Raw genomic sequence first — 23,880 nt, 5'->3', positions numbered from 1 at the left:
CTTGAGATTTCCAAATCATTATATTTCGTTTGTTTGTTTTGATGTAATTCACCTATATTTTCAGGTAAAATACAAGAATGGACTATATGTGTTTTCCTTTTACCCATCTCTTCTTACTATAGCCATAGTTTGGAACTCATGGCAGCAAAGATAAAAGCTTGTATCCAAGTCTTAGAAGCTTTTTATGTCTTATCTCACTATTATCCTATGAACACATTTGTCTTTCTGTTTCTTAAGCTTTTTTTTTTTTTTTTTTTTAACTACTGACAACTAGTTGTCAGAGATAGTTGATGTCATGGCAGATAGTGATAATTTCTGTATATGTGTGTCCTGAAGTGTGTGCTAGAAGGCAACCAGAGGAATTGCTGATAACGTGCAAAATGGATGGTTCCAAGTGGATTTTGTGAATTACAGTATGTCATTAGAAAGCCTGCAAATTCCCTTTCTTGAAGCTTATTACAATAGCATACAGGTACATATTGCAACCCTGAATGGTGTTGTTTAACAAAAATGAGCTGAATTGAGGATGGGCAAGATAAAGCTTCGAAGCAAGGTGAACACTGGAGAAACTCACGCTCTGGTAAAAGCTGGGAGGAGTGGCTGACACGCCAGAAGGCTGTGCTGCCATTCAGCAAGACATGGACCAGATGGAGAGATGGGCAGGAAGAAACCAAATGAGATTTAATAAGAGCAAGTGTAGAGTCCTGCGCCTGGGAAGCAACAACCCAAAGTATCAGTACAGGCTGGGGGACGGCCTGCTGCAGAGGAGCTCTGAGGAGAAGGACCTGGGGGTCCTGGTGGATGACAGGGTGACCATAAGCCAGCAGTGTGCCCTGGTGGCCAAGAAGGCCAATGGGATCCTGGCGTGCATTAAAAGGAGTGTGGCCAGCAGGTCAAGGGAGGTGATCCTCCCCCTCCACTCTGCCCTGGTCAGGCCTCACCTGGAGTACTGTGTCCAGTTCTGGGCTCCCCGATACAAAAAAGACAGGGATCTCCTGGAAAGAGACCAGCGGAGGGACATAAAGATGATACGGGGCCTGGAGCATCTTCCCTGTGAGGAAAGGCTGAGAGACCTGGGTCTGTTCAGCCTGGAGAAGAGAAGACTGAGAGGGGATCTCATCAATGTGTATAAATATGTGAGGGGTAGGGGACAGAAGGATGTAGCCAACCTCTTCTCAGTGGTGTGTTGTGATAGGACAAGGGGCAATGGCTGCAAGTTAGAGCACAGGAAGTTCTGCACTGACATGCAAAAGAACTTCTTCACGGTGAGGGTGACGGAGCATTGGAACAGGCTGCCCAGGGAGGTTGTGGAGTCTCCTTCTCTGGAGATATTCAAGGCCTGTCTGGACGCCTACCTGGGCAGCCTGCTCTGAGGAACCTGCTTTGGCAGGGGGGTTGGACCCGATGATCTTTCGAGGTCCCTTCCAACCCCTACAGTTCCGTGATTCTGTGATTTGTTTTGTAGATGGTGTTGCATTTTAACCTTAAAACAACTCACAAGCATCAATTAAATTCTGAATATTCTGTGAGGAAGTTGAATGTATTACTATTTCATCTTTAGAAACCTATTAAGTTTGGAAGATATTACCTGTTATCCTTATTACAGAACTTGTTAATGTTTTTTTGTTTGTTTTGTTTTTAATTTAAATAATAACTTTGTCTCAAAGAATTGCGTACATCAAGTAACTTACGGTTTTATGAAGTAAGCAACTTGTGAATGGGTCCTGGCACTTTTCTGATAGGACATTAAATTCAGGTAAACTTCGTGCTGGTGCTGACTTTCGCATGCATGAACAACTAAAAGTCCAAGTATTTTAAGAGTAAGATAAATAACTTTCTGAAAAGCAGAGTTAGGCTCAGCCCTTTGCTCTATGCTTCTCATTCATACCTCAGTTTATTTTTTTACTGGTCTAAACAGCAGAGGGCAGAAAGTTGTTTGTTTGTTTAATCAACTAAGGAGAAGTTTCACTACAAAATCAATTTCAAGACCTGTTTTCCATTAAGATTTGTTCATAGTCTCAGGACTCAGCTTGGAGTGTACTTCACCTGGTGTTTTCCAAATTCACAATCAATTTTAAACTGAAAACAATAAAACTTTCAGTATTTAAAATGGCTGTAAAAAGTACTGTTTAGTTGTGTTTTTTGTTGTTGTTGTTGTTGTTTGTATGTTTGTTTTAATGTTTGTATGTTTGTTGTCTTTTTTCTTGAACCTGCTAATAAAGAATTTGTTAAAACATTTAGCCAAGAACATAATATAACCCAATTCTTTAAACTCAGGATGACATCGTTCAGCATTGTAATATATTTGTATTCTTTTAAGCATTGATTAAACTCAAGAAACAATGCTGTTCTTCCTCTTTTTTTCTTTAATCTTTTTTTAATGAACTATGTATGATCACTGTCCATTTTTTAAAATATACTAAGTTTCTGATCCAAGTTTCAATCAATTCCCCAATCTGTGAAGCACATTTCGACTCTCCTACAAGATTTATTTTCTTGTACTTCTTGTCTCTGTCACACTTTCTTGCAAGCTTTTAGAGTACTAGACTGAATACTCTTTCACCTTTCCTCTGTCTTTCCAATTCAGTAGTTGTATTTTGAGTTGTATGAGGGAAACTTTTTGTTTAAACAGGTATGGAGTTGGTTTACATTAACACACATGAATCAGTACCTGATTTTTGGATCAGGCCTAGGGTTCTCATTTAACAGAAAACCTTTCAAGCTCTAAGATTTTGTCTTAAAATGATCTTTTGAATTTAATATTGAAATGTACTAGACCTGTTTCAAGTATATTACTGTTGATGAAATGTGTCCACGTACAGACTAAAAGATATGAATGGTGATTTTGTTCCAGTTTGTATAAGAGTGCCCATTTCCTATACTGTGACTTTGTAATATTAACAATGGATAGTGTATAGGAAGGGAAGTCCAAGATTAGGAATGACCTGGCAAAACTCCATGACTAAAACTGTTGTTTTTTACTTATCTAAATAAACGGAAGGAAGTCTCCTGTCACTCTGTGTTTGGCTTTGGGATAAGGGTCTGTCATATTACAGCACAATTTTTGTTAATACTGTTGCTTGTTCTATTTTCAAGATAAATGTAAATTGTGTCAATTTGAGGACTGCACTTATGTCTTGAAATCTGAAATTTCACCCATCAGATTATTTGTATCAACAGAAGACACTATTTTTTGGTGTAGGGTTCTGTGGTTTGATTTATTTGTAATATGGTAGTTTTTCAACATTACCAGTAGTTGTACTGAAGCTTGAGTAATGAGCAGACTGCTTTTACATGCATAAAAGTTCAGTTTGTACTGTGTTAATAGAATTTTAGAATGCATTTTAGGAATTACCCAGATCATCAGCACTATGACCTGCACAACTTATGCTAGATACATAAGGACAGGCAATCTTCCAATCTATTTATCAAATTACTGGAAGTTTGTAGGAGGACCACCACTTTAAATGTTTGCATCCTGGTTCTCCCAACATGTAATTAATAATATTCAAGCTAAGATATTAACTGTAGTAACCAAATATCCTACAAAACACGGTAAATACATTTTTTTATCATTAAATATGTAAGAACCTTCCACTGATCTTACTCTTTTCCTTTGCCTATTTATTGCTTTGTCAAAAATTTTCCTTTGTTTTGTTTGTATTTATTTTAGTTTTCTTTTTCGTTTGGTTTTTGGTAAATGAAAACTTAAGTAAACAGGATAAAACAGAATTTCACTTTATGGAATCTATCTTACTCCAAAGTGTGTTTGTGTGTGAACACTCAAAGTAGTATTCCTCATATTGCTAACATACTTAAAATACCAGAACTGCAGAAGTTGAGGAACTGCTCTACTTGACCTTTCAACCATCCTGTGTTCATAGGTCTACCATAAGATAACCCAAAAAACTTCTGTTCCATTAGGTCTGGTTGTAGCAGAAGCCATGGCTATGTGTTTCAAGAAAATTTTAGAGAAAGCCCTCAGCTGCTGCTTACACAAAACCTGTTGTAAGCAGTAATAGGGTGTCAGAATATTTAGGCTGTTTCAAATTGCCCAGGAGAGCTACAGCAAATCACAGGTGTTCTTTATTGGACACAGGAAAGTCAAACTGGAAGACTCCCCTAAAATATCAAATCTGATTGTGATTAAACAATTTGCTTTGTTTCCTAACAAAATCTACATCAGACAATCCTCTCCATGTACATGCCGTTTTTATTACAAAAAAAAAAAATAAAAATAAAATAAAATTACTGAATCTTTCTGCAAGTTAAATTAGTTATGCTAGAAAATAATACTTTTCCTGCAGTTATGATTCTCAACACTGCTCTATGCTACTCTCTTGCTGAAGTTTGCAGGCTGGAGTTTTTCTTCCTCTATAACTACTCCTGTGCATTTTAGTCTCATTAACTAGCTAATTATTCTGGTATCATCATCAATGTTCACATAGGGAGCCAGATGGGCATAACAGTTCCAGAATGCTGACCAGTAAGATCATACTGGTTGTTAACTGTGTTAAACAATTCCTTTCTTTCCGCAATTCTGGACACTTACTCTGAAACACCCAGAGTAGATCAGGTGTCAGTTTATTTTACACGAATATTTTAGGATTTATTTATCCCATAGAACTTGGACAAAAACCATCTTCCATATCTGTCTTGAATAACTTAAATTTCTAAAAGCTAGCTGTTTTACTATCCTTACAAAATTACCACCATTTACACAAATGTGAATTTGTCTCCTAATTCATTTAAGTATGAAGTCAGCTGTATTAGCAAAGCTCTTTTCATCAGTAGTTTAAGCTACCTGAAAAAAAACAATTATGGTATGCCTGTGTATTTTCTTCCACTATCTTCTTGGGAGGAGGCATGATAACCTCAGTACGGAAGCTGAAACAAGCAGCTCTAGTGTGGTGACATCTGACATGGCTTCAGCTGTTTGCAAACTAGACACTACAGGTTTTTCCAGATCACTGTTCCAAACTGTTCAAGTGTTTGACTGACTCATACTGATGTGGATGAGCAGCGTTTGTATGTCTCATTCCACCAACTTTGCTGTAAGGAGAATAACCTCTGAGATACAAATATTGGTGTAATTTTTTGGTTAGCATAGCTGTTTCTGAAATGAATATCTGAGCAGTCATCTACTATAGATATTCACATAGCTTTCTCGCCAGTAAAATTACATTAACTTACAAAACAACGTGAACTGAGCTTTTTTTTTTTCTTTCTAGCAGACTGTCTATGGTATAGGATTTGCTGGCTTGGTGATACTGGCTGGGGAGATACGCTGACATAGCTGTTCTGGTGAAACTTGGTAATATATACCAGGTTTGTGTATTAAATAAACCACTTCAGAGTTAGCTACATAGGCTATGCATTACATACTACGGAGGTACAGAGGTACCAACCAAAGTCTAAAAGCTGTTAGCTAGCTGATAAACAAATCGTTTTGAACACACAGATAAAAACAGAATCTTAAGCACCAACGCCTTTGTTAAAAAACACAATGCATTTACTTAAGTATACCTTTGCAGCAAGAAGTCCCTTGAAAATTAGGTAAATGTAGAACCATAGTAGCATAATGCAGAACAGCAATAGCATAATATATAAAAATGTCTAATAAACCATAAACAATTGCCATGAATGCAAATAAAAAACACTGATTTGCATGACAAACTACATGTTTTAAGTTTAAATATATGCCTATTAAGTGCATGTATACCTTTGTGTAGTGAAACTTTGTGTAATGTATTTAGTTTCACTTTATTTTTTGTTCTCCCTTATTTACTTTGGAGGAATATAAGCTTTCTTTTTATGTATGACTGTTCGTTGATAAAGTATATGAAAGCAAGTAGATGTAGTTAATCACCACTTAATGTCTCTTTGTACAGCACATACCCAAACAGAAGGCAGGAAGTGCACACACTTTTCCTGGTCTGCAGTGTTCAATTGTTACTTAGTTACCCAGGAACCATCAGATTTTTCAAGGAAATCCTGAAAGTTTTCTAACAGATATCATACATGGATCTTCACCTATGCTGTCTTTCTCAGAAAAAATAAAATTAATGTATGTTGGGCTTTGGTACAAAGCAGCGATGGCTTCAGATTAAAAATGTCAACATTGTCATTTTCTTTAAGTCATTAGATGCTCATTACCTAATGGTACATTTGAAAGTGCACTTACTTCTTCTGATCTGTTTGCTTGGCTTTCCACTGAAGTATAGACTGAATTTGCTGCTAGAAGAAACACTACAGATAGGGTACTTTTGCAGGACTGTACATTTATAAATCCTTTAGTTAAACAAGAAAATGACTGTACAATTCAAAAAGATTTGGATAGCACATGAAATTGAGATAAAATAATGGTATGCTGTTATATTTTTATGATGTATGATTCTATAGTTAGAAGAAAGAAGTAATGATAAAGAGGCTTTCTACATCGTATTTTTGGTTCGGTTCCTTTGTCACTTAATTCCATACCCACTGAAATGCCATTGCCTTCCAGGGACCTGAGCATATTGAATCATTTCCTTTAAGTGCTGGTGGTCATATCCTATCTTTGTGCCAAAAGAAGGAAGTTATCCTTCTTTTAAAAAGTAATAAAAACAACACCATGAGAATTTGTTCTTATATTTTTAATCACTTTCAGACTAGTGAATGAAGATACTTTGGCCTATACCAAGTGGTACAATAGCAGCTAATCATTCTGTTCAGTAAAAAGTGCGACTGAAATACTAGTATCTGTCTGAAGAATTTTCTAGCTGTAATAAATACCTCTTACATTTAAAACAGATGGGCATATATTTACTGTTGAGATGCAATCCTGTCTCATTGAAGTGGTCTAGTTAATGTAGATGAGATCTCACCATGAACGAGATTGTCAGAGCACTGCCTTGAACAGACATGTCATTCGGAAAGGAATGTAATAGGCAGATGGGTGTGTCTTTACTCAAGGATACAGAGGCCTGGAGGAAGCATAAAAGCCCTTGTAAAAGCTGTATGAAAAAGCACTCATGCTCAGATCATTATCTGTACAATAGACCGCATATGCACATAGGCAATCATCTAATATCCAAGGGTTTTAAACAAGGAAATTGCAGAAAAAAATATCATATGGAATATCTGCATAATCCTGGAGCAGGTGTTGTAATTAGCACAGCTGTCCGAGCAAGTAAAATGCTAGCAAGTGGCCCAGTAAGGAAACACTAGAAGAATGGTACACAAGATAGCATGGAAAATTCTCAGGGAAGGGAAGCATAAACAAGTCTCAGGAGTACTGGATTTCCTGACCAGAAATATAGCAGATGTGGCAAAAAATACAAGGAGGAGATCTGCCCAGTCAATGGAAACATGAACAGGAAGTGTAAGAAAAAATAAATAAGTGACAGAATATTTGTTAAAGCAAGGAAATGATGAAACACACAAGCAAGATATGTTCCTTAGAGCTGATCCTAATCCCGAGTTTATGTACAGGCTTACACTCTGAATCTCAAAATCTACGTTTCCAATATTCAGTGTAACACTGATCAAGGGACAAAGAACATTCAAGAGCTGTGTACAGGTTCTAAGCTGGAGAAGCCAAGTGAATTTCAGAACAGTTGATACTTCTTAAGTATAGAAACAAACACAAGATCAGTTCAGAAAAAAAAAAAAAAAAAAAAAAAAGACAGAGAGAGAGGGAGAAAAAGGAGAAAAAGAAAAAAAAGGACCTACCTGAAACTTTTCTAATATAGATTCTGATTATTGAGGAGGATGTGTTCTTAGTTCTTACTAACCAGCACAGCCTGGTTTCTGTCCAAACTACTGAAACAAAATGAATGAAGACATGCATTATTGAAAAAAGTTCTATGTAAGTATATCCAATGTGCGATATCTCTATATGTGCAGTCATAAAGACACTGTGTGCTTCCTATTGTAAAAATCTGCACTGAAGTTGTAAAGTGTGTGACATTATTCCTTACAGATGCAGCTACTGAATTACTGATCACAGCTTTGGCTTCTAGCTTGGACTTACTGGACAGCGAGCAGGTAGTTAGAACAGACCCAAACAGAATCACAGTTGCATTTGCAATATCACCAATGGATAGAGAGTTGGAAAGATTCATGAGACAACTCTGCTAGATTCATATCTGTCAGCAAAGGGTTAAACCTTGTCTCATTTACAAAGGATTTGTAGTACATGTCACCACGAACGTTTGCTCCCTTTTCCCCCTCCCCTGTTACGTGCCCCCATTGGCAGGTGATCACTAAATTATGCTACGATTTGCTTATTATGCGTGCTATTATGAGCAAAGTTAGTTAAGCATCGTCTTGCTCACATAATACTGCCCGTGAGTGTCCTGAACGATGGGTTAAAAACAAAGCTAACGAGGTTGACAGAAGTTCTCTCGGTGGCCTTAAGGTGACAACACGCCCGACGGCTCCCTGAGCACGAAGGCGACGCTTTTCGCCCTGTGGCACGACGGCGGGCTGCGGGGGCCGGGGCCGGGGCCTGGGGCAGGCGCTCCCGCGGGCCCTCCGCGGCGGCCGCGGGTCGGGGCCAGGCCGGCGGGCACCGGAGCCGCGGGGTTGCGGCCCAGCGGGGCCCCGCCTGGCGCCGCCTTCCTGAGGGCCTCCGCGAACTTCGGCGGGACGGGGGAGGCGGCGGCCGCAGCGGAGCGGAGCGGGAGCGGTGGCGCTGACAGAGCCCGGCTGCGTGGAATGCCCCTCGGGCCTTGCGCCGCCACGCCGGGAAGCCGCCCGCGGCCACCCCGCGGACCCGAAGTTTCCGCGGCCGTTGCATAACCGCGGGCGGGGCGGGGCGGGACGAGGGCCGGGCCGCCGGAGGGCGGGCGGAGGGGGCCGGCGCGGCCCTCGCCCCGCCGCAGCCCGGCGTGGCCCGGCCCGGCCCGGCGCGGGGGAGGGCGGCGCGCCGCCCGGGGGCTGACCCGCCCGCCCCTCCGTCGGCCGCCCGGGACTCCGCCGCCGTCCGGGACGCGGAGGCATTGTCCGCGGCGCAGCTGCCGGGGAGCAGCTCGGCCGGCTCCGAAGGGCACGTCGCGTCCTCGGCGGCGGCCTGCGGCGGGGCCGGCCCCGGCGACCGCCCGCGCGCCGAGGCGTCCGCGCTCGCCGTCGGGGCGGACGGGCGGAAAATGAACCCCGCTCCCGCGGCCCCGCCGCCGGGGCAGCAGGTGATCCACGTCACGCAGGACCTGGACACGGAGCTCGAGGCGCTGTTCAACGCCGTCATGAACCCCAAGCCCAGCTCCTGGAGGAAGAAGATCCTGCCCGAGTCCTTCTTCAAGGAGCCCGACTCGGGCTCGCACTCGCGGCAGTCGAGCACGGACTCGGGCGGCCCTCCGCCGCGGCCCGCCGCCGCGCAGCACGTCCGCTCCCACTCCTCGCCCGCCTCTCTCGTGGGCTCGGCCGCCGCGCCGCAGCACGGGCACCTCCGCCAGCGCTCCTACGACGTGACGGACGAGCTGCCGCTGCCGCCCGGCTGGGAGATGGCTCTCACGCACACGGGACAGCGCTACTTTCTCAAGTGAGTGCCCGCGGCGCCGAGCCGCCGCCGCCGCCGCCCCGGGGCGGAGCGGGAGGGCGGGGGGGCGCCGGGGCCGGGCCGGGTCCCGCTGCGGAGGGGGAGGCGGGGGGGGGGGGGGGCTCCGTGCGGGCGGGGCGCGGCGGGGCGGCCGAGCGGCCCCGGCTGAGCGTCCCGCCGGCGGCGTCGGGAGCTCGGGGGGAAGCGGCTCCGTAGGCCCGGAGACGGTTTGCGACCGCGGCGGGGGCGAGGCGCCCGGCCCCGGCGCCGGTGCGGACGAGAGGGCGCCGCTGACCCGGCGGCAGCCGAGCGGCCGGGGCCGGGGCCGGGGCCGCGGAGCTCCCTCGGGCCGGGCGCGACAGCCGGCACGTGGGCAGCGCGTGGCGGCCCCGCGAGGGCTGGGAGCTCGTTGGGGCAGAAACGGGGGAGTGCGGGGCCGGGGGCCGCGGGACCCGCGAGGAGCCCAGACCTCGAGTTGCTCCGTACAGAGTCTGCGTCTTTGCCTCTCGCACCCCGAGCTGCCGGCACAGCGCGAAAACGCGTTCCTCCCCGTGCCGCCGTTCCGTACGCTGCGGTGTGTGGTGTGTAGCACCGGGAGCACGCTCCCCAGGGTCTGGATTTACCAGGCTTTCGTTGAGCTGGGGTATCACGTAAAGGAGACGTTGCTGCTCCGTACTTTGGGCGCGCTTTTCTCCATAGAGCACGACAGAGAAGAGGAGGCTTGCTGGTAGGAGCACCGCGACAGACTGCTCACAAACTAGTGTGTTACATAAATTCTTCCTAGGGCTTCACCAGCAAGCGTTTTCAAACTCTGACTGAAGATCAGATAACGTAGTCTTCATCTGCCATTCAGCTTTTGCCAAATATCGAAGCGTGCGCACATGGTTTCACCTTCACCCGCTACGCATTTCTGGCACAGAGATGGTGTTTTCCAAACTGCGGAATTCTTGTTGCTTAGGCCAAAAAATGCAAGTCCCTTGTTAAAATAGCTATGGATAAAACCCCAAAGCATCTTTCCTGTTTTTCTCAAATCCTGTCAACATCAATACTCTGATTAACAATATCCTTTTTAATATAAAATAAGGTTTAATAGTGTGTGTCGTTTGTTACCTTAGTCTATATAGTTTCCCCAGTTTCATTGACCCAACAGAACTTTTCTCATTTCTTTAAAAATTAATTGGAATAATGTATTTATTACTTGGTGCATTTTGTGGTAATACTTACCAATGAAACGGTCATGTTTGAGTTGCAGTGTTTTGCAAGCTATGTAATGTCTTTCAGCTGAAAATAGCATTTTCTGCAGAAATTTAAGATTGTTAATGGAAAGCATCATTTAAAACTGTGCAATATTATGTAGAGTTCATATCAGACAATGAGTTTGAAAATCCTATCTGGTCAAACCAAGCATACCTATATTGAGGTGCTGTCTGTTGAAAAAAAAAAAAAAACAGTTATTTATTTCCAGCATACTGATAAAGATTTGTTCAATAGTCATTAGCAAAAAAAAATTGAGAAAGAAATGAAGAGCACATAGCCAGACTAGGTCCTGTTAAAGCCTTTAAGGTCTGCTGAAGTTTAGCAAGCAGTTTCTCTTATTTGAACGTGTAGCTCATGTTTCCAAGAGCTACTAGAAGAAAGCAGCAGTGGTCCTCTCAGTCAGTGGTGAGCCATGGTTAGCGCTGTTGACCAGGAACCAGCCGGGACTTGTCGTGATCACACTCATGCATGTCTGTTCCTGCAGAAGTTTTCTGGCCGTGGCTGGAAGAAACATAAGTAGCCTGGGGACCACTCCACCCTGTAATTAAATACCAAGCCACAGAAGTGGGGGATGGAAAACAGACTAATAAACACACACTCGCTTACAGCAATGTTATCTAAAGCATTTTTCTCCGTGTGCATGCATGGAAAAAAAAAATTTAAGTGTGATTTATTTCTGATAAAAAAGATTTCTGGAAAGACAGGCAAACTGCCTTGTGTAGCTCTTATGTTGGTAAGTGGGAATATCAGTTGCGTATCGATCCACATGCTGAGCTGTGTACACATATTCACTGAAAAGAATTTTTCAAGTATTACTTTCTACCAATTTGTTTTTAGGTGCTGCAACCTCATATTTCAAATGCGAAGACTTACGTTTTAATGTTTTCTCAGTGTGTGTACAGTGCTTCTTGATCAGGGTGTGATTTCATTCCAGAAGGTAAACAGAATACAGAGAGTATGGTGTTTGCACTGAACAGATTTGTGAAACTTGTTGCGGCTGTTATCCTTAATACAGTGTTGTTTTTCTTCAAATGTTACAGTGAACATTTGCCATTCCAGGACGTATTTGCCAATGAAACTCTCTTCAAGGGGGAAGAAGGCTAGTCTCTTTCAGTGTTTGATTTGCTTGACCTGTTCAAAGTTTTTCCTGCTAGTTTCTGTTGGTGGAAAAGCTTGATTTGATGCATGGTCAATTTTATATTACTGAACAGGTTCAGCAGGACATTGAGACAAAAAATAATATAAATGCTATGGAAATACTTCCTCCCCCCCCCCCCCCCCCCCCCCCCCCCAAAAAAAAAAAATAGTTGAAGTGCCCAGCTGGTTTCTAAATGCAGTCCTTCCATGAGAGCAGTTCATGGTAGTTCTGCAGGGTCGCGATCGTTTTCACATTGATTTGCTAGGTGCTGTGGGGCAGAGGAACTTCTCCACCATGGGAGCCTGGTCATACAGTACAGGTGGGAGACGGGAAGGACAGTGCACAAGACCATTACCCTGCTGAGTTGAAAAGTGATGAAAAATTTGACACCTTCATCTATTCATATGACACTTACAATATTGGTCCGCATTTATGACCAACTACTAATGGGCAGGAGGCAGACCCCGGAAGGTGGGGCTCACGTCAGTATAGTTTCCTTGGTCCTGGTAGAAAAACAGTGCCAACCAAGAAGCCACGCATCCTTGCTGTTCTTGGTGTTGTGTGTTGGAGAGAGGTGTTTGCAAAAGAACAGAGCTTTTAAAGCTTTTCATGCATGCTTTGGGCAGTGTTTTTCCCCTGTACCTAGTGGTTGCTCAGGTGGGGTCTTGGTGGTTTCCTTACATCTGCTGCCCAAACTGCTCTTCTCGCCACTATTCCTTTGTTAAAAGTAAGTTATACTGCACAAGACAGTTTTGAGATGCATTGCTGCTAATGACGTCTGTATGGTATTGATGCATACGTTTACTGACTTTTAAAGTTCTTAACAGACAGGAAAGCTGTGATAAAATCACACAGAATCACAGAATTTCTAGGTTGGAAGAGACCTCAAGATCATCGAGTCCAAGCTCTGACCACAAAACAAAACATGAGTTTTGTTTAATGGATAAGCCAAAACACCACGTAAACAAAATACGAGTTTGTTTAATGGATAGTCAACTATAGCTCAACTTTCTGCCTCATTTCAAAGATTCTTAGGGAGTACTGAGTTTTGGGATGTACACATCAAAACCAAATTCATGAGCTGTGATTGACAACATTAAAGTGCTATCTGATTGCTCCTTTAACTGGAGTCCGTGGTTCAAATTCTGTTTCAATAATGTTGTTACAAATCCAGAGAACTTCCTTAACTTTTGTGCAGCTGAGAATTGGCTCCCTTCTTATACAGGGCCAACACGATGTATGGAGCAATTTTGGCCTCTCAGTTTTGAGATAGGGCTAGACCTCACTCTTGGCAAAGCGTGAGGGCTTGGGCTTTGTCTAGAGAAGTTCTACTGCCGCCAGGTAGGAGGGAGGATGAACACCAGAACTCTTCAGGCATATGCAATTAGGTGATTCAATTCCTGCAAATGAACATTTGAAATACATGAAGTACAAAAATACTAAAAATACTAAAAACATTTTCAGAATCATAACTTAATTAGTATATTTGATTTAGTAATCTCTGGTACTGTATGCAAGCAAGAAAACCAATGGAATTTGAAAGCTGTCTTTCAAAACAGAAATTTGCTCGTTAGTTCATTGTCCTTGATAGGATTTGTGCCTGACGGAAGACAGAAGGATTTCAGAAATTCACCTTATACATTGTTAAGGAATAACTGTCTTATTTCACTGCTAAATATTTCTAAGCTTCTTATAAGGTAGGCATATAACTAAATTTGAATATGCTCCAAAAATTAGGCATCTATTTTTTTTTAAAAGTACAGTAGAAAAGCAGAATCGGTAATCACAAGAATATTTAATAAGTTTTATTAAAGGACTGCTGATACTGAAAGTCATTACTGGGACAAACTAATAAAAGCCACAGACACCAGACCATATCCGAGCTGTTACTTTTCAGGCTGTTCTGCTTCATTAGAATTGCATACCTATGATTCCAGTCAGAACTTGCATTTCAGCCATCACAGCTTTAAGTTTCTCAATTTAATATATTTGTATGAAGTGCAATCATATTTCATGTATGTCTTGACTTTTTATATAAGATTTAATTACTGTATTTGGAGTGTATATGAATATCTATATATAAATTTATTTAAACAGAGCATATACACTTTCTAAGAAAAGTTCTGTATGACTAGCTCCTAAGTACATCATGGAACATTACTGACATGACATTTTTTTTCTTTTTTTTTCTTTTTTTTTTGACTTGAAAGTTTTAATAGATGTATTTCCATAGTTGGTGCTATATTAGACCTGCAATAGATTCCACATTAAAAAAGTTTGTAATAATGTAATATATTTGTGTTTTTATCAAAGGAGCATATGGAAGCAAAAATACTCGGAAATAAAGGTTAATTAAAACGGTGTAACAAATGTATAGACAATAAATTAAATCAACTTGGTTTTGTTACTTTATGAACAAAGTGCAAGCTTGGATAATTTTTGCTGTTGGAAGTGAGACAGTTGTAGTTTTTTCTTCTTAGATGCTTCTCTTAAAGTAAAATGGCTGAACTGTTTCATTAGTTAAAATTTGCATTTTTCATAATCTTTAAAGTCCAGCTTCCCTTAAGTGAATACACTTGCTAACCTATTTCTTGGAAGTGGAGCATAGCCTTTTTTTTTTTTTTTCTGGTGATCAAGCCAAAAGTCACGTTTGGTGTATGAAAAAGTTTTGACTATATTCGGACTTGCATATCGCTACTTTGGGAAGGAGATAAAATCATGTCTGTTGTAAAATTGATGCAACTCAAAATTGAGACCGTACCATCATTCTCAGCACAACTTATGAAGTGATGAGTTTTTCCTTTTCACTGACCTTCTACTGGATGCGGTAAACTGAAAGCCCTGCCATTTAACAGGAAGTTTCAGGCTCTTATCATACGAGATGTGATCCTGTGGTGAAACTTCTAATTAAAAAGCTGGTTGCAGGACATCATATCTGAGCCATGCATGTTAGAATATCTGATCTTTGTATTTTTCTTTAGCTAACATTTTAATAATTACTGGACTATGATCATTATTTAACCAAATGGTATTTGTAACTTCAAAAGTCAAGAACGAGTTTAAGCATTCATTTGCTGGCAGGAGGCAACAAATAGTATTTTCGGATTACTTTTAAAACTTTGTGCATTCAAACTAAGTGGGGAAACACCGGTGGTTTAGTAGATTAACAGTTTTGTAATTTCATATGCATATTAAAAATAATAATAAAATAAAAAAAACACAACATAAAAATGGACCACATTTTGGCTTATGAATTCAAATTTTTCGTTTTGGATCAAATACTCTTTTTAGGCTGTGACTGCATTTGTAGTCATTATATGCAAAGGTACATAAATGTGTCAAGCATGCAGCTTTAGTTATAAGAACTATGGACTTGTAGCAGAAACCCAGTGAAATGTGAAAAATTATTTCTAGGATCTTTGGATGGTTCTTTTCAGAGTTGGGTCACATCCTGCTGACTGATAGGTGTCTATTTTAGATCTTGACTGAAGATAGTCAAAAGAACAGTTATAAGGTATCGCATTGCAGGCTGATTCTTGCAGATCTGCTGCAGCTGAAGCAATGGATCGTGTTTACTGACACTCATTGTAATGGTCTGTTTGAAAGTGTCTCTTTTGAATACAAGAAAATCTGCCAGGCTTATGCTTTCAATTTACAGTGAGGTTAGAAAACAGTTATTCATATGTTGACTTAACTTTGTGGAAATTAAAGTGTCTCTCTCCATTGATAGTTACAAAAGGTTGGAATAGATTGTTTAAAATCAGACTGAATCACTGGAGGAAATTTTGACATGGATAAATAAATAACTTCTTTCGATATAAATTTATAAAACACTGCTGAAATGAAAAAAATAACCTAATTTATCTGTTGACATTATAGCCCCTCTTGAAAAAATAAATAAAATTAAAAAACAAAAACACTAAGGACCTGTAAGTCACCTTTTCCCTCTGAATTTGGGGATGGTAGGAATACCATCCAAACAGTAGGAATGGCTGCAGTTCAGTTTTCAATGACAGTTGATAATTATTAATTTTCTAATCCAAGATAGTGTCTTTTCATGATCAATAGGCTGTTTTCTGAAAATCTAAAATCACATCAGCTGCAGTGCTTAATAAAAATTGCTGGTTAGTATGCTGCTTAAAATGTTGCGCTTAATAAAGTCTGAGGGTGCAAGCGGATCTAGAATAAAACTGATTTGGGGATGTGTTCCTTTTGCAAGCTTCCTGGGTTTTCTGCATTAGGATATGATCTACATTTTCACTTAGTCAGCTGTAAAGTGTCAGCAAAGAAAGCTTAATGCAGGACCGTGTTGACTTTAGAAGTGTTGCCAAGAAGGGTTCCTTTGAAGAAATATATAAGAAACTTGTGTGAAGGGTTGTCCAGACACGAAAGTTGTATTAAATTTAAATAGACATACTCCTAAGTAATTTAGGAAATCAATGAAAACCCTTCTATAGACACTGTTGTGTTGATGTAAAATTTATTGTATTGGACTTATGTACACTTTTAAGCTAATCAGTGAACAATTATTGTGCATGCAGAGAAGTGCAGTGGTTTAGTGAAATGTGTCTTAAATCCACCCATTAGTCTTAGTTTTAAACCCAAAGCTCAGCATCAGATGCAAACAATCACACATCCATTTCATAATATAAGATTAAAATACAATTGCTTTATGCATAAATCATCAGAAAAGAATGTCAATTAGTGTACTTTAGAAAGATGTGATAGAATTGTGGTGTATGGAATGAATCTTGGTGTAGAATCAGGTGTTAATGCTATCATGAGAACATTTTTCCCCTGTAGATGTTTTCTGGAAACCTCTGCAAGGGAATTGGCTTTATGAATGGTTTGGACTGCTCCACATAGGAACAGCCAGTTGTTTTGCTTTCGTGCTGTTTGTGAGCTGCTGTAGGCGGCATCTAGAAGACAACCTGCCCTGCCCTAACCATCTCCACTGCACAGTCTGCATAGAGGTCAGCATGCAGAGCCAGCTGCTTCTCAGCCTGCCTGCTGTACGCAGCCCGTCCTCACCAGCCCACGCTGCTTGCTCCCTCACATCCTGGGGGAGTCAGCAGTATGGCCTGGGCTTGTCTACGGCTTGGGTGCTCTGGATGAAGGTAAAAACCTGTTTATTTCACTTGCTCTGCTTGGTTTTAGCCACATGTTCTTTGCTCTGATTATGGAGGTGGGAGGAGGACAAGAGCTCCTTTGTAACAGAGAATATTTTGTGCTCTGGGACCTAGCGTGACTAGCAGATGCAAATTGTGTGGAAGCAATTAGATCCAAAGGAAACGTCATGTGGGCTGAATTTCAGCATACAGTCTTGTGGCATTTCCCCCCTCATTTCAGAGAGAGGGGGAGTGATAGGGGGTCAGGTTTTTGTTTGTTCTGGGGGATTTTGTTGCATTTGGTTAAGTCAAAGCCCAGACCCAGAGTTAATTCCTGCGGCTGCTGTGTGAACTCATGTTATGTGGGATGCAAGGGTGCTGCACGGCACCATAGTGTCCCCTCTTCCCTACCTTTGGCCATTTCCAAGGTGGGTGTGACTGAAACTGCTGGGCGGGGACAGAGCAATGCCTGCTTAGAGAGCTGAGCAGAACATGACACATTAAAACTGAAGTAAAGCCTATAGTGCCTAAAGCACAGTGATGGAAAGGGAGGTGAAGAGGAAGGAGCTGGCTGTCCTGTGCTTTCTGGCGGCTGGTGGCTTGTGCTTCGGCAGCTGCTGCCTCGTGTAGCAGGAGCAGGGCTGAAGCCTGGGCATAGCATGCCTGCAGTGGGGAGTTCTTTGTCTGCCCAGACCCAGTGTTCCATTTGTGGGTACCTCACTGCTTTCTTGGCCAGAATGCTCCTTTCTTTTCATCGGGTACCAATCTGTCCCTAGTCCTTTTTGGGCTCAATATGCTGTCTGCCCTTCAGGTTTATGCATAGAAGGATGCTTCCATGGATTGTCTTGAGTTTTTGCCCTACACTACAAGTAATCCTTTTTTTCCCCATCTGTGTTCAACTTTCCTGGTCTCTCAATTGCTGTCATTTTTATTAAATGCTCTACATTCCTATTTTTCAGCAATTGGTTGATGAGCAACGGTCTGTCACAGAGCGAAGCAACAGTCTTCTGTCAAATGAATAGTTTGTGCAAACTACAGTCTATACCCGAAAGCTTCCGTAGAACAGAATTTACAGACCTAAGAAGAAGGCAGCTTCACTGACTACAGTGTGTTAGATCTACAGACTGTATTTTCAAAGGTCACTTTGCCTAAAAAGCAATTTGTTTTTGGTTTAGTGTTTTTGGAGCCTCCTTTTCTGAAAAGAGAGAAAGAGAGAAGGAAAAAAAGAAGGAAACAAAGAAACAAAATCCATTATGTGTAACTGTTTTGCCTAAGCAGACTTTTGCATATGTCAAGGTGCAAATGCAAATGTTGTCTTCAGAATTTTCTCAAAATACGGTATTTTCGAGGGTTTCAGGAGTAAACGTAATTACCGCTTAGAAAGGCTTTGGATTGTCTTCTTAGTTGGACAGTTTGGACAAAAGTAGCCTCTCTAATCTCAGCATTTGTTCTGTGTGATTTTAGAGCCACTCCAGTAGGTACATTGTGTGGATTCATTTCTCTTCAGCCTCTGGCCGGAGCCGTGGTTCACGTAGGTTGGATATTTGGGGAACCACACAAAAGCAGACTTTGCATAAGTAAATGACTGCAGCCTGCACTGTGTGGTCATCACTGTACAGCTTTGTGGGGAGTGTAGTAAAAGGTCAACATTTCTGAGCTTACAAGAGCAGGATTTAGCGTGGGAGTTATTCACAAAAGTGTTTTTTTTAATTTCATGTTTGTTTTTGGCACTACATTTTCATAATCACTTCTGACATTTTACTCATTCTACTGTATGTATTCAAACAGAAGTGTAATGGTTTTTGTCTTGAGAGGTGAGGTGTTTTGTTTTTTTTTTTTTTTTCAAATATATGTGACAATTGCACAGGCATAAATCAAAAATGAGGATTTGATGTGATGTGAAGTTACTGTGAAAACCATGAACCAGATTTTCATGCATTGAACAAACGCATGTAGGTGCAACCTGCAGCTCCTGCGAGTGAGCGGGCAGTCATGTGAGCAGGAGTGGTATCAGGATGCTGAAGACTTTGACATCCCTTCATATTGCATCAGGTACAGCTGGCATTTCTGACAGCTAGTTATTTAGTGAAGATTTCCCCAGTTAAGCGATGATTTTTCACAGATGCTGCCATCACTGTATCTCAGCCTTGATGTCACCCAAGTGTTAAATTGTAGACAAATTTTAGACAAAACACTTTTTTTTTTTTTTTTTGGTGGGGGAGGGAGCGAGGGTGACCAAGGGTTCTGCTTCTTCGTTCACGTTTCGTAATAGGCATTTTGATTTAGCCTGCCACTGAAAGACTTCATGGTGGTGGAGAATCAATGACACTATGCCACTGCGAAAGAGTGGACAATGTAAAGCTGAATAAAAGAGATTTCTACTGAGATTATTTACAACTCACTGAAAGTGGAACATTAAAAAAATTATGTTTAGGAGAAATTAAGGTTTTGTTGAAGATTCAACACTGAGGGTAGTCAGTGAAGGTTTGTATGTTGCAAAAGTATCTTCTGAAAGCTAGGAAAGATCATTTTCTGTGATCTGAGTTTCCCAGGGTTAAAAAAAAAAGACCTTTCTGAAGGTCTTTTATGAAATATGAAAACAGAAAAATCTTCAATCAATCAGCACATTAAAAGAGAGGGGGAAAAACATGCACATTTCCAATTAAATAAATCTCCCGGTTATGAAAATTTTTGGAGGTACTGATTTCACTTTTACTTTGATTATGTTCTGTTTACATTTTTTTCATTTATGATTTGCTCTAGGTCCCCTCCTGCCCCCAAACAGAGCTTTAAAAGGGCTGTTTCAAAGTTGTTATGACAACCTTATGAAGGCCTCTGTAGACAGTTGCTACAAGGACTGTGGATGTGATCAGCTGCAGTGGAGCCTCAGCTGAAGGTCACCCAGCCAAAATTCTGTACTTTTTTCCAGCCTTGGGAATGCTTGTTATTGTTCCTTTTCCCTTGCTTTTAATTTACATCTGGACAGGGAAAATGAAGTTCTCTGCAAAGTCTGAGACATCAAGCAACAGATCATTTTTTAAGTGTTACACTCAGCCACACATAACGGGACAAATGTTTTATTTTAGAATTAATAGTTCAAATAAAAAAAAATCAAATAAAAAAAAAGCTTTCTTGTATGAAAAGTGCTTTTGGACTTGTTCTTTTATGACTGTTTATTTTATAAGTCAATGGAAGAAAAACAAGTTGATGCAATGAAAAGGCAGGAGCTTAGCTGTTCTGATAGGTATTTTAAGTGTCTTTATCATGCCTACAATCTAAAAAAAAAAAAAAAAAAAAAAGTGTTGCAAAATACCGAATTAGGTAACTTGCCAGTACAAAACCATCTCTTTTTGCAAAAGATGCTTTGTGAAATGAAATTGTCTAAGTGATTGTTGTACTAGTTTCTGTTCTTGGAAATGAGAATTTTGATCCTACAGATCCATAATTGAGGCTTGGATTACTCTTGTGAGTCGGAATTTAACAATGCATTGTCAAGATTGAGTCCAGAAGGAGAGGACCCAGACCCTGCTGCTTTACCAAGGCATGAAGTGAATGATGTAAAACATGCTTGGTGGCCCCGGTGGGATGGAGCTAAGAGTGCATTGTGCAGGGACAGGCTGCCCTGCAGGGCCGTGGCTAGGGCTCACAGCAGCCCCCACCGCGCTGCCCGACACAGCCCTGTGTCTCTTGTGCAGGGACCACAGGACAGGGAGGTGTCATGCTGCATGTGGCAGTGCAGTGTGTCAGGACCCTGCTGGTGTGCTGCTGTTTTTGTTTGGAGTATGTGAGTCAGTGAGAATATGCCTTCTAACAGAAAGAGGTCCCCCTCAACTCTTCCCAAGGAGAAAAGTCTTGTAACGTTACGTTTTGAATCGATGGACTTGTGTCCTTACTCAAGAAGCACTAGATGACCATAGCTCAAAGCACACAAATCAGAATTGTGTATGGAGAGCCCTAGTGGAGTGACTCCCCTGTGGGCTCCAGCTCTCAGCATTCCCTTCTGCGTTCTGAGCAGTTGGCTTCCTAGCTGGTTGCCAGTGACCGTGACTGGACTTTGATTCCCCCTCCAAAAGCAGAGAAAGTGTGACGTGGAAGTCAGGAATGCCCTTCGAGTATTTGTATTCCAGCCTGTCAGTTCCCTGACAGAATGCCAATGTGCTCTAGTGTGGGAGATGCACTCACAGTGCACTTTATGCTTCGCTTTGCCTTTGGAGTCTTGTGTGTAAATGATGTGATGATTTTAGAGACTGTGTGAAAATGTATTTCTCCACTAGCTGTGAAGGATCAACAAAAGCACTTTTTAACCTTTTTTTAATATTCCACATATTGGTTCAAGCTTTTATTTCAGTTTATTATCTGATACTGCCAATATTCCTCATCTAATGCAAATAAGGCTTCTCTAATCACTAGATGGTTTTCTTAGTTGCAGAGGGTAGTTCATGGTTTGAGGTGGTAAATTCTCCAAGACTTCTGTAGGTGATAGTTCATACTGCAAGTGCTTAACACTTGCTAATATGAGACAGAGGTTTATTTCGGTGAATTTATTTTTGGAATTTCCATTTTAAGTACCCAAAATAATGATTATTTTTTCCTACAAGAAGCTGAAGTAAGAAGATCTTTGTACTGATGTGTTTCGTAGCCAGCCCAGCATAGCATGGAGACATCTTGGCTAGGCCTTTAACCAGATGTGCTTGGCTTTTAAAGTTAATTTAAATAACTCTGTTGACATTATGAATAATCTGTTTTTGTTCACCAATGCCTCGATTTGTCTCACCCAGCTGTATTATGCTGTTAGATAATTTCTGTTCAACAATGATTACAATGTAGGATATTTTCCTCCACAGGTTCGATTTTATTGTGAGGAAAAAAAACAACTCTTAGGATGCTGTAGTAGTTCTCACCTCAAAATTCTGTGGGTTATATTTGTCATATTTTCAGTGGATTTCTTTCAGAGGTGGAACGCATAAACATAGCAAGTATGCACATAACAAATGTATATTTTCTTCTTTGGAGTATTGCGCTTCGTGAGAACAGCATTGCTCTTTTAGGATAGGCAGAGCACCTGATTTCATGGAACTAGTTATAATTAATTAATGTAGTTGTGTTAGACCACTGAAAAGGGACTTCATAAATGCTTGGTAATTTTCCTGAGTTTAATAATTAAGTAAATAGTCTATTGAGAGGTACAGTATTGAAATACTTACTCTAATTCATTCTACAAGTTTTTCTTTTAAACAGAAACAATTATATTGGACTTCTTAAGAGCATGAGATAGAGTAAGAAAGAATAAAAATAAAATGAAAAAGATTAAAAATATGTGTAGAAGTTTTACTCTCTAGGTTCAAGAGCAAATACCATTTTAGCGCTGAGAAGTACATAAAGTCTGGACCCCTGTTAGCAGAATCTCGAGTCAGTGATACAGGTGTGTAGAGGGGTTTAAGGCTGGCCACTGGCGTGGAGCATGGTTCACCCTGGAGGTGCACCTGCAGGTTATGGGGCCAACCATCAGACTGCTTTTGAGTGAAGTTAAATTCTCGTATTCTGCTGTATTATCTTAATGAAAGCTAATGAAAAGCAGAATGCTTCAGCAGCTAGTTAGTCTGAGTAACTTGAATTGCTTGCCCCAAGATTAGTCATCCAAACTGTGAGCATATACATGTCTTTGCCATTCAAATTTTTAAGTGTGGTAAAATTACCGAACTGTAAGGGCTTCTTCGCTGAGGTTTCTCTGACTGGAAAGACAACTGCTTTTAAAGCAGAAATAATGAAAATGAAAAAGGTATGTAAATTTTCCATCTTCAAAATCAGCACAGTATCATCAGGCGTTATGACGTACAGCTGCACATTCTCCTGCTTTTCTTCTGCATGTATTAGACACTGAAGGCAGTGCTAAGACAAGAAGAGATTAAAACTGACTTGAGTGTAATGGAAAGTGTCATCCAATTTCAAATAAGCAATTGGGGCCTTTGTAGCTTCCTGAAAAATCAAGTGTAGACCAGAAGTTTGAAAACTTCTTTTTTCATGTAAGCAAATTACAGGAGTGTTTTGTCAACCTCATTTGCTTATGACGATACATAAAAACAACCAACCAAAAACAAAAACAAGCAAACCAAAACAAACAAACAAACAAAAATAACAACAAAAAAGCCACCTTGTGTTCTTAGGAATGGGAAATCTCATTCATTGACAAAATTTTGCAAAAAAAAAAAAAAATGTTATGGAACTATTTAATGTAAATTCTGATTTACTGTGGTCATTTTGTAGAAACATGGGATGTAGTTGGAATCTAGTCCAGTCCCCTTTTATTAGAGATAACTCCTTCATATAACACATATATTCTTATATTTCATAAAAACTGCTTAATTTTTTAAGCCTGCTCTTCCTGTTAAGATAATTGCAGAAACTTCAGATAGGAAGATAATATCCTGACTTTTCACAGTCTCTTTCCTTTTGTACATAATGAGAATATTACATTATGATATAGAAGCCTACAAATTTATGTTCTACTTGTATACCATAATTCGGTGTACGACAGCTTCTCAAATAACTTTGCAGTTCTTTTCAAGTCCATAAATTGTAAAGGAGAGGCTAACTCTTCGTACATGCTAGTACTCACCCAAATCTACATGTATAGAGGAACTAGAGGAATGTTTTTTTAACCAGTCATCTGCAGTGACTTGATGATTTGTATTATTAGGTGTATTTTCTTCCTGTGGTAGGATATTCTCTGAAGACAGAGGGACGATCTAACTTTGGTTCCTTAAATACTGTTTACATATATCAACAGCTAGATTTACCATTTCATGTGAATTGTTTCATGGAAGCAGAATTATTATAGCATTCCATTGGCAACCAAT

The 23,880-nt window shown here is 40.9% G+C and overlaps 1 protein-coding gene across 1 annotated transcript in view; it reads left to right on the top strand.

Annotated features, from left to right (window-relative positions):
• Positions 1-8,659: 8,659 nt before the first annotated feature.
• The window catches only part of WWTR1 (WW domain containing transcription regulator 1), a 66,680-nt gene continuing 51,459 nt past the window's right edge, over positions 8,660-23,880 (top strand). The window contains exon 1 of the mRNA XM_068691953.1: positions 8,660-9,523. Within this exon, the coding sequence (XP_068548054.1) occupies positions 9,132-9,523 (392 nt within the window). The 5' untranslated portion in view covers positions 8,660-9,131. The remainder of the gene's footprint in view (positions 9,524-23,880) is intronic.

Source organism: Anas acuta, chromosome 9, assembly GCF_963932015.1.
Source record: "Anas acuta chromosome 9, bAnaAcu1.1, whole genome shotgun sequence".
Classification (NCBI taxonomy): Eukaryota; Metazoa; Chordata; class Aves; order Anseriformes; family Anatidae; genus Anas; species Anas acuta.
The sequence above is the reverse complement of the archived record's forward strand: the minus strand, read 5'-3'. Positions and strand labels throughout refer to the sequence as shown.